This window comes from Elephantulus edwardii, unplaced genomic scaffold, assembly GCF_000299155.1.
Source record: "Elephantulus edwardii isolate Elephantulus edwardi_28Jun2011 unplaced genomic scaffold, EleEdw1.0 scaffold00176, whole genome shotgun sequence".
Taxonomy (NCBI): Eukaryota; Metazoa; Chordata; class Mammalia; order Macroscelidea; family Macroscelididae; genus Elephantulus; species Elephantulus edwardii.
The window spans coordinates 1,137,346-1,148,755 of record NW_006399926.1 but is presented as its reverse complement, the minus strand read 5'-3'; the positions used below and the strand labels follow the sequence as shown (position 1 = coordinate 1,148,755).

General features: G+C 42.3%; 1 protein-coding gene across 1 annotated transcript in view; it reads right to left on the bottom strand.

Moving 5' to 3' along the window:
- IQGAP3 (IQ motif containing GTPase activating protein 3) overlaps positions 1-5,090 on the bottom strand; it is a 45,695-nt gene extending 40,605 nt beyond the window's left edge. Inside the window, exons 1-2 of the mRNA XM_006895907.1 lie at positions 5,054-5,090; positions 1,787-1,874 (exon numbers count right to left, since the gene is read on the bottom strand). Coding sequence (XP_006895969.1) covers positions 1,787-1,874; positions 5,054-5,090 — 125 coding nt within the window. The remainder of the gene's footprint in view (positions 1-1,786; positions 1,875-5,053) is intronic.
- Positions 5,091-11,410: the final 6,320 nt, after the last annotated feature.

Sequence of the window (11,410 nt, the reverse complement as noted above, 5' to 3'; positions counted from 1 at the left end):
AGTGTGATTGGCACAGGACAGAGCACAGTTTAGGGCTATTGTATATAGGGTCGCTATGTGTTGCAAGCGACTTGACGGCACATAACAACAACAACAACCAAAAAGACTAGGGAGCTCAGTGGCCTAGTGGTAAGAACCTGTGGTGTAATCATGAAGGCACAAGGTTCAAATCCACCAGCTGCTCTGCAGGAGAAAGCTGCACAATTTCTTCCCGTGGGGTTAAATGTCTCTGAAAACCCATCAGAGGGTCAGCTATGGGTTGATTGAGCCTCAATGGTACACAACAACAAGAACAACAACTGTGAAAACTGAGGATGACTGAGGACCAGTCACGGTTTCATTCTGTGGACACAGGGTTGCTACGAGTCAGAACTGACAGTACCTAATAAAAGCTGGAGAAATAAAATTTTTAATACAATCATGAAAATTTGAAAATAGACTGGGTATTGGCTTTCAAGGAATTAAAATTTGGTGGATAACAATAGTATTGTGGTTATGTAAGCAAATATTCCTATCATTTTTTTTGTTTGTTTTGACATTCCTATCATTTTAGAGACATACATTGAAGTATGTCACTCACTCACTTGTTGCTATTGAATCAGGACTTATAGCTGACCTTCCATTGAGTTTCCAAGGCTGTAAATCTACAAACTGCACACAGAGAAATTACATGTTTTTCTCCCTCAAAGCTGCTGGTGGGTTCACACTGCTAGAGCATTGGAGCCTTTAGGTTAACAACTCTCTACACACTATACCATCAGAAATCCCTCAATGAAACATGTAAGAGAATAAAAAAGATATTTGTGATTTGCTTTAAATGAAAAGCAAACAGATACTATTTCAACTCTCCCTTTCCCACAGAACAGACTCTGTTCCCAGTGCATTTGTTTAGCGGCTTGAGATGGACAGGAAGAGGAAGGTCAAGAAAGAGGCAGTCCAAAACAGCTATGAGTTATCATCTCACCCCAGTAAGTATAGTAAATTTAACAGATCAGCCAACAACAAATGCTGGCAAGGTTGTGGAGAAACTGGAACCCTTATTCACTGTTGGTGGGAGCGTAAAATGGTGCAACCGCTGTGGAAGGCAGTATGGCGCTTTCTCAAAAAGTTGCAAATAGAGATACCATTTGACCCAGCAATTCCACTACTGGGAATATACCCCAAAGAAACCATAAATGACACCCAAGCCGATATATGCACACCCATGTTTATCGTGGCTTTGTTCACAATAGCAAGGAGTTGGAAATAACCTAAGTGCCCATCAACAAACGAATGGATAGAGAAGCTGTGGTATATTCACACAATGGAATACTACACTGCATTGAAAAACAAGGAACTCATGCAGTATTATTTAAAATAGGTGACCCTGGAGGACATTATGCTGAGTGAAATATCTCAGTCATAAAAGGACAAATATTGCATAAGGCCACTGTTGTAAAACGGGACTGACATCGGGGTTGAGGGAAGACTGAGATAGGGGATAAATAATGTAGACTGCATTGAAACAGATGAAAGATAGAACTGTTTAAAAGGGATATATGATTAGGTATTATTGTCATGAGAGGAGTCCAGAATGAAGGCTGCATAGTGGAGTGGACTTGGGGGGGAGGGATTGTATAACAATGAAAGAATTTTTCTTTTACTTTTCAAAGAGAAGAGCAAACTGGGGGAAAGGGTGGGCAGGGAGAAAAGTGCAACAATGAATGAACAGAAATCCAGTCTCTGTAAATTTTCATTAAAATTAATAATAATAATAATAAAAGAAAGAGGCAGTCCCTCCACTCACCGCTTGGCTTCCTCTAGGCGGCAGAGGTACTGATAGGCAATGTTCTGCCGTCTCTGTTCATCCATCTCCTCCGCTGTGAGGCGTTCATCTGGGGAGTGGGAGGTAAAACAATCAACAAAAGTCACATTAGACAAAAAGTGAACTGAACCACTGAAATGTCTTAACAACTTCCCCAGGCAAACTGATCAGAGGCCTGAAGCATTATCCATGTCTCTCCCCTCTCTTCTGGGCACTCCTCGCCCTGATTTAGTACCCCCAGCTAGCAAAGCCATCCCTGTCATCACATTGGCGTTCCACATATTAATGAGGATTCCTTCTGAATGTGACACCTCCCTCTCCTCCCCAATCCCTACTGACTTCCTTTCCTCTAGCATCTCCCGTCAGGAACATCTAAAGTGCTCTGCAGCTAGAAATGAAGCTATTTATCTTTAAAGACTAAAGAAGGCCGGATCCAAGCTATGGTATTTTAAATTGGTTTACATGTGTGTGAAAGTTGAAAAATTAATAAGATTGAAGAGATGATGCTCTTACTTGACTTGTGGTGTTGGCTAAGAATACTGAATGCACCACAGATGGTCAAAAGAATGAGTAAATCTATCCTGGAAGACATGCAGTAGAGTGCTCCTTGGAGGTGAGAATGATGCGACTTCATCTTTATACTTTGAGCATGTTATTAGGAACGAGCCATTCTCTAGAAAAGGACAACATACTTAGAAAAGTGGAAGGACAGTGCAATAGAAGAAGGCCCTCAATGGAATGGATTGATGTAGTGACTATAATAATGGGCTTAACCACAGCTGGATTGTAAGGATGGCACAGTAGTGGGTAAGGTTTTATTCTATTGTACATAGAGTCAAGACAAGTCAGAGTGAACTTGAGGTCAAGGAAAATAACAAGTAGACTCCAAGTCCCCTAAGAATTGGGCCTAAGGATGTTATCATTCTCCATTTCTCTTTTCAAAGGTAGGTTAACAGAACCAATTAGGACATTCAACAGTAACTCGTTCCGTCAACACCTCTTCTGTGTCAAACACAGGACTAGTGGACCTCAAGAAATACAAAGATTGTTATTGAGATAGAAAAATCTATAATAACTGCAACTCAGTATAATAAAGGGAGCTCTGGTGGTCCAGTGGTAAGACAACTGCATTGCGATCCCGAAGACATGCAGTTTGAATCCACCAGCTGCTCTATGGGAGAAGGATGAGCAATCTCCTCCCATGTGATTAAGTGCTTCTGAAAATTTGCTGGAGGGTCAGCACTGGGTTGGTTCTGACTCAATGGCACACAACAACAATATGATAAAAGTTATTTTAACTTATGAATAAAGCCTGTGGAGGCAGTAGGAAAAGCAAAAGATAATACTTATAAATTAAGTCTTTAAGAATGAACAGATACAAAAGGAGAAAAGGTAGACTAACAGAACTATGTGAAAAAGGAGCCCCTGGTAAAGTGCTTGCCTGCTAACCAAATAGTAGGTAGTTTGAACCCACAAACCATTCCATGGGAGAAAGATCTGGCAGTATGCTTCTCTAAATATTTAGGGCCTTGGAAACTCTATGGAGTAGTTTTGCTTGGTCTGACGGGCCACTATCAATCAGAACCGCCTTGATGGCAGTAGCTTTACTTGGGATTAAGAGACTGGGCAAAGAGAGGTATCTTTAATCTCCTTTTTTATATTGGTTACCTGAGGAAGAAAATAAGCTATAAGCTAAAATGTAACATTAAAATGTAGACATTACTCTAATCCCCATGTTCAAGAGTAGTAAATCCCCTAAATGATTAGCATGCAAGCTTTGACTTGATCCGTTTTCAACTTGGGCTAATTCACCCCTCCCTAGGCAACCTGGTGGTCCCCTGCTCTCAGGAGGTCACCATACTGATATCAAACGTAGTGTGGACAACCAAATGGCATAGTCCACCACAGCCCAGAACTCTTGAAACTCAAGAGATCCTCCAACCTCCTGGGAATACAGGTGCCAGCCACCACATATGACAAATCCTATAAATGAGACAGTACTCATACACTCTGTATAAACCATAGCCTCCCTTAATCCTACCTCCTTTTCTTCTTAGAAAATATGGTACAAAATCTAATATAGTGAAAGAAAGCTACACACACACATACCTGCCCCCCCCCCCTGCAACCCTCCAAAATAAATTCACTGGGTTTTAACAAGTAGATAAAGTGTAGTCAATCTTTCTTTGACTCAACATTTAAAATCATTCCCACTCTTCATCCTATTTCCTTATTCCCTGCAACCTGATGTAGGGGAGAGGCAGGCTTATTTGAATTGGCAGTTAAGCAAGGTTAAACATAACACATGTCTTCATGTTCAGATTTGAAAGCACTGCCCAACCACAGGAAATCTATCGGTTCTTTCCAGTCTATGTACAAAGAACAAGTGTCAGTTGCTAAGCATGGAAAATAAACCAGTAAGTAAGTGACATCACCTCAGAGTTATGAATTGAAAACTGTGAGAGATGGATGGGACTGTGTTTTAAAAATAAATAAATAAAAAGTTTTTATGCCTTTCAAAGGTCTAGAATTAGTTTTCTTTCAACAGATTGGCTGAATTTTGCTTTTAGAATCCTGTTGAAGGGAAAGAAGGGATTGGAATGGCAGGATTTGCCTTTCATTCAGGTCACATAGAAAGCATTCTGTCCTTCAGCCTTTCCAACTCCAGTTTCTCTTCTTCTAAAGCAATGTTTCTGAAAGAATAGTCTACACATTACTTGGGTGATCAGCTTGTGGGACAAGCAGCACAGCAAGTGCTTGCTACAGAAACAGAACACGGGCTCCAATTTGGCCTAATAGAGCGGAACCTCTGAATCTGAATTTTAAACAAGCTTCCCAGGTGATTCAAATTCCCTAAAGTTTGAGAGGCATTGCTTCAAAGCTGCATTTCAAAAGGTTAGAGTTTCCCAGATTCCTTTGGGCACACTGGAAGCCGAGATGAACGTTAAGGAACCCTTAGATCATTCTTCCAACTTGAGTCTCAGAATTTGGGAATAAAGGCCAAAGTTCTTTGCAAGTTTTCAAGCGCAGCGCAAGTCAGGGAGCGCCTTATTGCTCACGGTCCTACACTCGAGCAGGCGCCTGAATTGAGCGCTCCCTCCCACTTAGTACAATCCTACTGCCCTGAGCCCGGAAGGTCCAGCGCCCACCCCCTCCCCAACCTTCCCCGAGACTGCTGAGCCCTCGGACCAGCAACAACGCTGCTGGACACCCCCACCCCCCCCCCCCTTGTTCCCTTTTGACACTCACAGGCCGCCAGGCCCGGGCCCGCGCCTCTCCCCTCCATGTTCCTCTTTCCAGGTTTGAATCTCCCGCCGCTGCGGCCACCGCCCCTCACCGTTGCCACAGTCCAGCAGGACATTTCCGGTTTGCGTCGCAGGGGCTCCTGGGATTTGTAGTTCCAGGCCGCGTAGGCGGCACGCCCAGGTAAGGAGGGAAAACAGTAGTAACACCTGGAGACCGAGCTCCTTTTTAGGCAATTCATGGTTGAACCTCCTTGGCTCGTTCATTACTAAGCCACCTTACTTGGAGCAACCTTTTGTCCCTGCCTCTTTCGGCTCCCCTGTCATTCTTCCCTCTTCTTCTGCACAGTATTCCCACTGGCCTTTGATTTGGTTCCTAAAGTATTTCTGGATCTATTATTAAACGTTCAAGCCTTACCTGGTGCACTGCACTAAGAGGAGTGGTTCAGGTGCAGAGATCATCTCTCTCATTGCCATGAGTTGGACCAACTCAAGGCTGACCCTGCAGTAGTTTTTCAGAGGCTGTTAATTGCACAGAAGGAGAATGCCCCTCTTTCTCCCAGGGAACAGCCGGTGAATTCCAATCGCCTGCCTTTGGTTTGGCACACTTCCTGACTCACTAGGCCACCAGAGCTCCCAAAAGACATGTTGTTGCTAGGTGCCATAGAGTCGATTACGACTCATAGCGATCCTATGAGCAACAGATCTGAACCCTACCCTATCCTGTGCCATCCTCACCACACCTGAGCCATTGCTGCAGTTACTGTGTTAATCCATCTGGTTGAGGGTCTTCCCCTCCTTCACTCATCTTCCAATTTTCCAAGCATCTCGTTCTTTTCCAAGCACTGGCCCCTCCTAACAGCATCTTTTCCACAAAATATGTGAAGTATATAAATCAGTGGTGCACAGAGAGCGAGAGTAATTTCAATAATCAGGAGCAGTGATCTATCAGGAAGACTGCTTAGTAGAGGTAATAATTGATCTGGCCGAAAAATGAGAATTTATCTGATTGAAGGGAAGAGGCATTTCAGTCCAAAGAAGCAGCGTATGCAAGAGCAAGAAATCAAATTAGTTTCATTTTATTGAAGGACATAGCTCAATCTGGGAGGGGCAGGAAGTGAGCCTGGAGAGGCATGGGGCTAGATCCTGCAAAGCCTGGAGCACCACACTAAGGTGCCTGCGTGTGGCCCAGGGAGCAGTCAAGAACCAGAGAACACATTAGACATGGTGTTGCTGCTGTTGTTAGGTGCCATCGAGTCGTAGACGACTCATAGCGACCCTATGAATGAAAGGCCTGAGCACCGTTCGTACATAGAGTTTCTGGAGGCAAGCCATTTCGGAAGTAGATGCTGCTCCTGCTTCCAGGCTTGTTTTAGTCAGAAAGGTCCAGCCAACATTGTCCACCATGGGTACCCAATTACCACGTTTGGCACATCAGTGTCACAGTGTTCAGCATCACAGCAACCACGAGTTACCTCTGTACAGCAACGCACAGACCAGTGCTATACCACCTAGAAGAATGTTTGACAGGAAAACAATTTGAACCTGGCCTGAGGGCCGCAGATTAAAATCACCCACCTTCAGCATGGTGGTGGTGTTGTTAAGTGCCGTCCAGTCAGTCCTCAATGCTTGGGTGCCTTTCATCCTCTCTCCAGGTTCATAGGGTTTCCGGAGGCAAGTTATTACAGAAGTGGATGCCACTCCTGCTTCCAAGCTTGTTTTAATCAGGGAGCTCCACCCCACTCTCTGTCTGCGTTGGGTAACCAGCCATTAACGCATTTGACACATCAGTGTCACAGTGTTCAGCCTCACAGCAACCACAAGTGACCGCTGTACAGCAACTTGTACACCAGGGCTATACGACCTAGAGGAATGTCTGAGAAAAAACAATGAAAGCAGCATGGTATAGATGTGTATTTTAGAAAGATCCTTTTTGCAGCAAGGGATTGTTGGGGAGTAAGTCCAGTGATAGAGATTGGGACAGAGATAATAAGGGTCTGTATTAATAAAAATAAAATAATGATGACAATGATAACAATGCTGTGAATATTTTTAATATTACTTTATGTGTTTTCCATATCTGATATTTCTCTTTGCCCTAACCTTCCTTCATAATCTGTCCAAACAGCTAGGCCCATAACCTGTTGTTATGTGCCGTCGAGTCACTTGTGACTCATGGTGACCCTATGTACAACAGTCTGAAGCTTGTCCTATTCTGAGCCAATGTCACTGATTCCAACACACCTACCCTCATTATCCCAGTAACTGTATCAATCCATCTCATCCAGGGTCTTCCTCTCTTACGCTGTCCCTCCACCCTTCCAAGCATGATGTCCTTCTCTAAGGACCCTTTCCCTCCTGGGCCAGTGCCCAAAGTATGTGAGACAAAGCTTCAAAATCCTATCCTCCAACGAGAAACTTGGTTTCACCCTCTCCAAGACAGACCATAGCCTAGGAGAAGAAAACAAAAAGTATTCAAATGTAAAGCTTTCAGACTAACAGAGAAGACTTGGGACTGAAATAAAACTGTTTAGGAGAAGTGAATCTTGAAGGGAATGAGTGATACTTTAGAAACTAGAGTGCTTCTCATTTGCCAGTTAACCAGCTGGCAAAGTAGAGAACGTCTGTGGTTCTGATCACATAAGTCCTGCTCCCTGCTCCCTATGAAGGCCTCCCAGGAGCACAGGATCCTCAGAAGAAACAGTTACCAGGCAGATGTGCTATTAAACAGCTGTGCAGAAATTTCCTGGAAGAAGTCAGGTATGTAGGGAGTTCTGACAGCCTAGAGGGTAGAATGTTGCACTACAACTCAAACATGAGCAGTTCAAACCCATCAGCTGCTCTGAAAATGTGCTGGATGGTCGCTATGAACTGGTCCCAACTCAATGGCAATGAGTGAGTGAGTGTATAGGTCTTTAGAAAAGATGCACTTTGTGATGAGGGTCCCTAGGCCTGAAAAGTTCAGATGGATGAGAAGAAAAGAGGTGCCAGGGAATACTTCTTTTTAAAAAAAGTTTTATTCTTTTTGTGTGTGTGTATCGTCAAATTAGAGAGGCGATTGTCCCTCCTTCTCCAGTAGAGAATCTACTGGTGGATTCAAACCACGTACCTCTAGGATTGCAGTGCAACTTTTTGCCACTAGGTCACCAGAGCTCCCTAAGGGAATACTTTTTGTGGCTCGATACTAACAACCAGATGCCCCCTCCTTTCAAGTCTTGGCATCAAATACCTCTTTTCAGCTGAACTCCACCCTGAGGAAAAGGATGGGGGAAACCCCTAAACTGACTCACATTGTTTCCACCATCCCAGTGGAATAGGAGCCTGAACTAAAATAGATTTGAGTTACAGGAGGAAAAAAATGTATTTGTCACATACCAGAGTTATGGACCAACATCAATATGTGTTGTTTTTATTATGCACTGGCTACTGAGTTTAGCATCTTAATTATTATTGTTGTTGTTATTAGTTGTCATTAAGCAGAATTCTGACTCATAGTGGATCATGTGAGTGGAGAGCAAAACTGCTCTTTAGGGTTTTGAAGGCTGTGACCTTTAGAAGCTTGACTTCCTAGCATTTTTTCTAAAAAAACCCCACAATACAGTGCCTTAGAGTTAATTCCAACTTGCAGAGACCCAACAGGACAGGATAGAACTGCCCCATAAGGTTTCCAAAGCTATAAATCTTTACAGATTGCTTGCTATGTCTTTCTTCAGAGGAGCAGCTGGTGGGTTCAAACTGTTGACCTTTTGGTTAGCAGCAGCATGCTTAATCATTGCACTAAAACTTCTTGTTGACTTGTCAAAACAAATCCAACCCACTGCCATTAAATCAATTCCTACTCATGGCAATAATTTGTTAGTCATAATTTGTCATGCTCTAAATAGTCACCTGCCTTTGCATGGTCCATGAAGCACAAATAGACATCCTTCTGCTATTTTCTGTCATTAGTCTAGACTCATCTCTTATCAACACTGATATCCCTAGTGCCATGGCATCTTCTAAATCTGGCTTGTATTTTTGCCAATTCTCTGTCAATGTATGTAGTATTCTAGCCATTTTTAAATAATCTTCAGCAATATTTCTGCTTGCATATGATATTAATGATAATATTCTATTATTTCCATATTCTGTTGTATCACCTTTGTTTGGGAATGGGAACAAATATGGATCTCTTCCCATCAGCTAGCCAAGTAGCTGTCCTCCAGATTTCTTGGCATAACCTGGTTAGCATGTTCAGGGCTGCATCTGTTTATTGAAATATGTCAATTAGTATCCCATCAATTCCTGAGACCTTATTTTTTTTCCAGTGCCTTGAGAGCAATTTGAACATCTTCTTTTATTGGTTGGTTCTTGATCATATGCTACTTCTGGAAATGGTTCTGTGTCAGCTTATTTTATTTGTACCATGACAACATTGAGAAGAGTGGGAATCCTAAAACGCTTGATTGTACTCATAAAAAACCCTATACCTAAGCCAAGAAGCTGTTGTCTGAACAGAGTAAGAGAACACTGTATGGCTCAAAGTCAAGAAGAGTACATCAGGAATATATCCTTTCTCCATACCTTTCCACTCTATATGCTTGTTGAACAGATCATTCGAGAAGCTGAACTTTGTGAAGGAGAATATGACATCAGGACTTGAGGAAGACTCAAATGACACAACCTTGCTCACTAAAAGTGAGGAGAACTTGATGCACTTACTGGAGAAGATCAAAGACTACAGCCTTCCTTATAGATTGCATCTCAATAACAAGAAAATTGAAATCTTCACCATTGGGCCAATAGGCAGCGGCATAGTAGATTGTGAAAGGACTGAAGTTGTTAACAATTTCATCTTGCTTGGATTCACAATCAACACCCTTAGCACCAACAAACAGGAACTCAAAAGACTAATTGTATTGAGGAAATCTACTGTCAAGGACTTCTCCAGAGTGATAAAGAGCAATGATGTTAATCTAAAGACTAAGATGGACCTGATCCAAACCATGGTCTTCTCAATTGCTTGCTATGCATCTGAAAGCTGGACAGTGACTAAGGATGACAGAAGAAAATCAATGCCTTTAAGTTGTGGTGCTGGAGAAGAGACTTGAATTTACCATATACTGCCAAGAGAATGAGTAAGTCTGTCCTCAAGAAAGTGAAACTTCATCTCATATTCTTTAGGTATGTTGTCAGGAGTAGCCAATTGTTAGAGAAAGGTATGCTTGGAAGAGTAGAAGGGCTGCACAAGAGAGGCAGACCCTGAATGAGATGGAGTGTCACAGTGGGGTGAAGTGTTCAGAGATTGTGAGTGTAGCTCAGGACAGGGGTGGGTTCAGAGCTGTGATTCACTGAGTTGTTGTGAGATTTAGTGCTTTTTTTTTTTTAGTTGTAGTGATCTTGATGGCACATAAAAACGACTACTGATAGAAGTCCTCTATTGATTTTCTGAAGCTTTAATCTTTATAGGAGGAGACTGCCTGTCTTTCTACCATGGAACAATTGGTGGGTTCAAACCACTACCCTTTTGGTTAAAAGCCTAACACATCATGGACTACACTGACTTGGAGGGGGTGTTAAAAACTTGAAAAATAGATTCGGGATAAAAGGAGAATTATTGCTTAAAAAGTACAGAGATTTAAAAAAAGTACAGAGATCTGTTTGGTATTATGTAAAAATCCAGAAATAAATAATAGTGATAGTTCTACAACATTGGGGATGTCACTAAATGTTATTATTAAAATGGTTCATTTTATGTTATTTATTATCTTATCAGTATAAAAAAGTACATGAAACAAAACCAATTCTGCTTATTCAAGAAATAACCATTCAAAAAAAAAAAAGAAATACCATTCATGTTGGAAAAAGAAACATGGTATATTCACCCAGTGGAATAATATGCAGCATTAAAAGATAGTAAGTAATTCATTAAACATTTATAACATGGATGCAATATGCAAAATGCAAAATACATCTGTCACAAAAGTATTGTTAGACTATAAAACTAATACTATTAGAAGCCTAAGAAAGTTTTGTTGTTATGTGCTGTCGAGTCGTTTGCAACTCATAGCCACCCTATGCACAACAGCCCTAAACCCTGCTCTATCCTGCGCCAACCACACTGCCTCCAACACACCCATCCCGATTACCCCAGTCACAGAATCAATCCATCTCATAGAGGGTCTTCCCCTCCTGCGCCGTCCCTCCATCCTCCCAAGCATGATGTCCCTCTCCAAGGACCCATCCTTCCTGGCAACATGTCCAAAGTATGTCAGACGAAGCCTCAGAATCCTTGCCTCCAAGGAGTTGCTTGGTTTAATACTCTCCAGGATGAATCTGTTTGTTTTTCTGGCAGTCCATGGTACATTCAGTACTCTTCTCCAGC